The sequence below is a fragment of the Chinchilla lanigera genome, unplaced genomic scaffold (assembly GCF_000276665.1).
Source record: "Chinchilla lanigera isolate Chin_1 unplaced genomic scaffold, ChiLan1.0 scaffold00004, whole genome shotgun sequence".
NCBI lineage: Eukaryota > Metazoa > Chordata > Mammalia > Rodentia > Chinchillidae > Chinchilla > Chinchilla lanigera.
Window position 1 is genome coordinate 34582452 of NW_004955405.1, and position 2643 is coordinate 34585094.

General features: G+C 49.4%; 1 protein-coding gene across 2 annotated transcripts in view; it reads left to right on the forward strand.

Moving 5' to 3' along the window:
* Positions 1 to 2224: 2224 nt before the first annotated feature.
* Positions 2225 to 2643, forward strand: part of Slc25a3 (solute carrier family 25 (mitochondrial carrier; phosphate carrier), member 3) — a gene marked incomplete in the record, with an annotated part of 6795 nt that continues 6376 nt past the window's right edge. Inside the window, 2 exon segments of one of the 2 annotated variants that reach the window (XM_013518582.1) lie at positions 2225 to 2321; positions 2549 to 2643. In XM_013518582.1, coding sequence (XP_013374036.1) covers positions 2553 to 2643 — 91 coding nt within the window. 2 annotated transcript variants of the gene reach the window in all.

Genomic DNA, 2643 nt, shown 5'->3' on the forward strand with positions numbered 1-2643 from the left:
ACAGGGTCTTGCTATGCAGTTCAGGCTGGATTTGAGCTCACTTTGTAGCCCAGGCTGACCTCGAACTTGCAATGATCCTCCTGCTTCAGCCTCCCTGGTGCTGGGATTACAGGCGTGTGCCACCATGCCGGGTTTTCTTCCTCATTCTTATAACCATATGTTGTATTAGGCCTTACTTAAAGACTCGTTGCCTATGTGTATCCCCAGCTATGATTTTAGGTGAGTCTCCATTTTTAAAGTAGTCTAAATGGGAGCATTTAAAATGATGTCTGTATTATAATAATAGTTATTTTTTCAGTGATGGAAATTGAACTTGTGGCCTTCCATTCTACTGTTACATCCTCAGGCCTCTTATGTCTTAGCAGAGTATTAAACCAAGTGTCAGACACTGACTGAGTAACTGTACAGGTAGTAAGCCCATGAGGACAGCTCTGCTACCATCTTACATTTAATAAACAAGCTCCAGCTTGGTGTGGTGTTGCGCCCCTGTAATTCCAGCACTCTGGGAGGCAGAAGCAGGAGGATTGCAAATGTGAGCCCAGCCTGGGCAATTTAGCGAGACGCTGTCTCGAAGTAAAAAATAAAACAAGGCTGGGGATGTAGCTCAGCGTGAAGGCTGTAGGTTCAATCCCCACTGCAAAGAAAAGAGAAAACAGGGGTCGGTGGGAGCAGAGAGATAGAAAAGAGGAAGTGAACTTCCTGTGTTACTTTATCAAGATCTGGGAAAATGTTTTATTTTTTTATTTTTTTATTTTTTTGGTTTTTCTCCGGTACCAGGAACCGAACTCACGACTTTGCGCTTGCCAGGCAGGCACTTTGCCGCTGAGCTAAATCCCCAGCCCCCAAGAGTTTTAGTTTATTTTTTTTGTTTGCTTTTTGTCTTTTGATTTTTATTTTTTTCTGGTACCGGGAATTGAACTCATGACCTTGCACTTGCCAGGCAGGCGCTGTGCCGCTGAGCTAAATCTCCAGCCCCTGGGAAAATGCTAAGAGCAAAAATCCTAATAGGGATTGATGTAAAATAACGATTCTGTTTTAGATGAGATAATAGTTTATTCTCAATTATGGCCTGAGAACATGGATTTCAATTACCATGAATGATATGTTTTCCCGGGAAACTTTTATAGTCAAAGAACAAAAGAAGCTCCAAAATCAATACCTTTACTGATTCCAGTGGGAGGAGCATGAGGTAGAGGAGCTACACTAAATGTGGAAATCTCTTCTGAGGTTTGAGATATTACAGCGTTCTTAGCTTTAGGGTCGGTGGGCGCTAGAAGTCTGTTGAGCTCAGTGAACACTCCAAGAGTTTTGCCTAGTAGTCACAAGGACATCAGGTAAAACACAGAGGTTGGTAGCAAGCAGCTATTAAAGGAGACTAAGATAGCCCAAAATAATTTTGGCTCCGGTGCGCCATCCCATCGCTCCACAATCAACATGTCTTAACCAGAACAGTCTGCAGATTCATTAATATAGATGTGGATCCTTCACAGGACTTCAGTTTATACAGGTTTGACCTCTACTAAATTTTCCCAACTAGGTCCCCCCCCCCCGTTGAAATGAGTATAATTATCCAAATTTATTGAGCAAGCGCGTGTGCGTACACACACACACACACACACACACGTTTGAACTAGTGTAAGTTCCTCTCTAGTACGTTCCTGTGCCCCAGGTATTAAGCATTTATTAACTACGCTGTGTAGACTATTTTGCAGAAACAGAAGCTGTCTTAAGAGTTCCGGTTGCACATGCCATTCTCCTCAAGTCTGGTGAAAAATACAGAAGTGCCTATGTTCAACGTCTGTGGAGGACAGTGTTATAATGGCAGAAGTTGGGACACAAAATAACTGCAGTGATGACCTAGCTGCAACACCTAAATAACGTATCATCAAGCACTCGGGCTTTCTTTCTCAAGGGTGATTTTTAGATACTGTAAGTCACTTAAATGTGAAGAACATAAGCGCTGCAGTCAAGGAGAGACACTTGAAGGTGACAGGACAAAAAGACGAGGTCACGAGCCCTTGCCGGACAGCACTCAACTTCCCGGCCCGGAACGCGCGCCTGCGCAGAGCGAATCTTCCTGCGCACTAGCTGGGCCGGAAGAATGGGGGCGCGCGGAGGCGGGGATAGGGTTGCTAGGAGAACGCGATGACGCTCGGCCTCCACGCTCCTCTCCACCAATAGGAGACGCACGCCGTGATGATGTAATATGTGCGTCACGCTGACGACGCGCGAAGGGCACAGATCTGAGGACCGGGAGGACGTTCGGCCTCTGTAGCCGCAGCCTGTCAGAGGGAGCGGTTGTGTGTTCGCCATCTTAGCGAGTGAGTGTGGCCCGGCCTGCCCGCGGCGGGTGCAGGGAGCAGAGCCTGGAGCCCCTGAGGGACCGCTGCTTGGCCGTAGGCCCGGCCGGGCGCGGCCTCCTCTGGGGAGCGCGGTGACCTCCCCAAGGGCGCGGAGGCGGAAGCAGAAGGCCCCTCCTGCGGTCCCGGGGCGCCCGCGACATTGCGGGGCGCCGTGCTTCTCCCTAACCGCCGCTCCCCTCCCCTAGGAGGATGTTCTCGTCCGTGGCGCACCTGGCGCGGGCGAACCCCTTCAGCGCGCCGCACCTGCAGCTGGTGCACGACGGCCTCGCGGGCCCCGGCG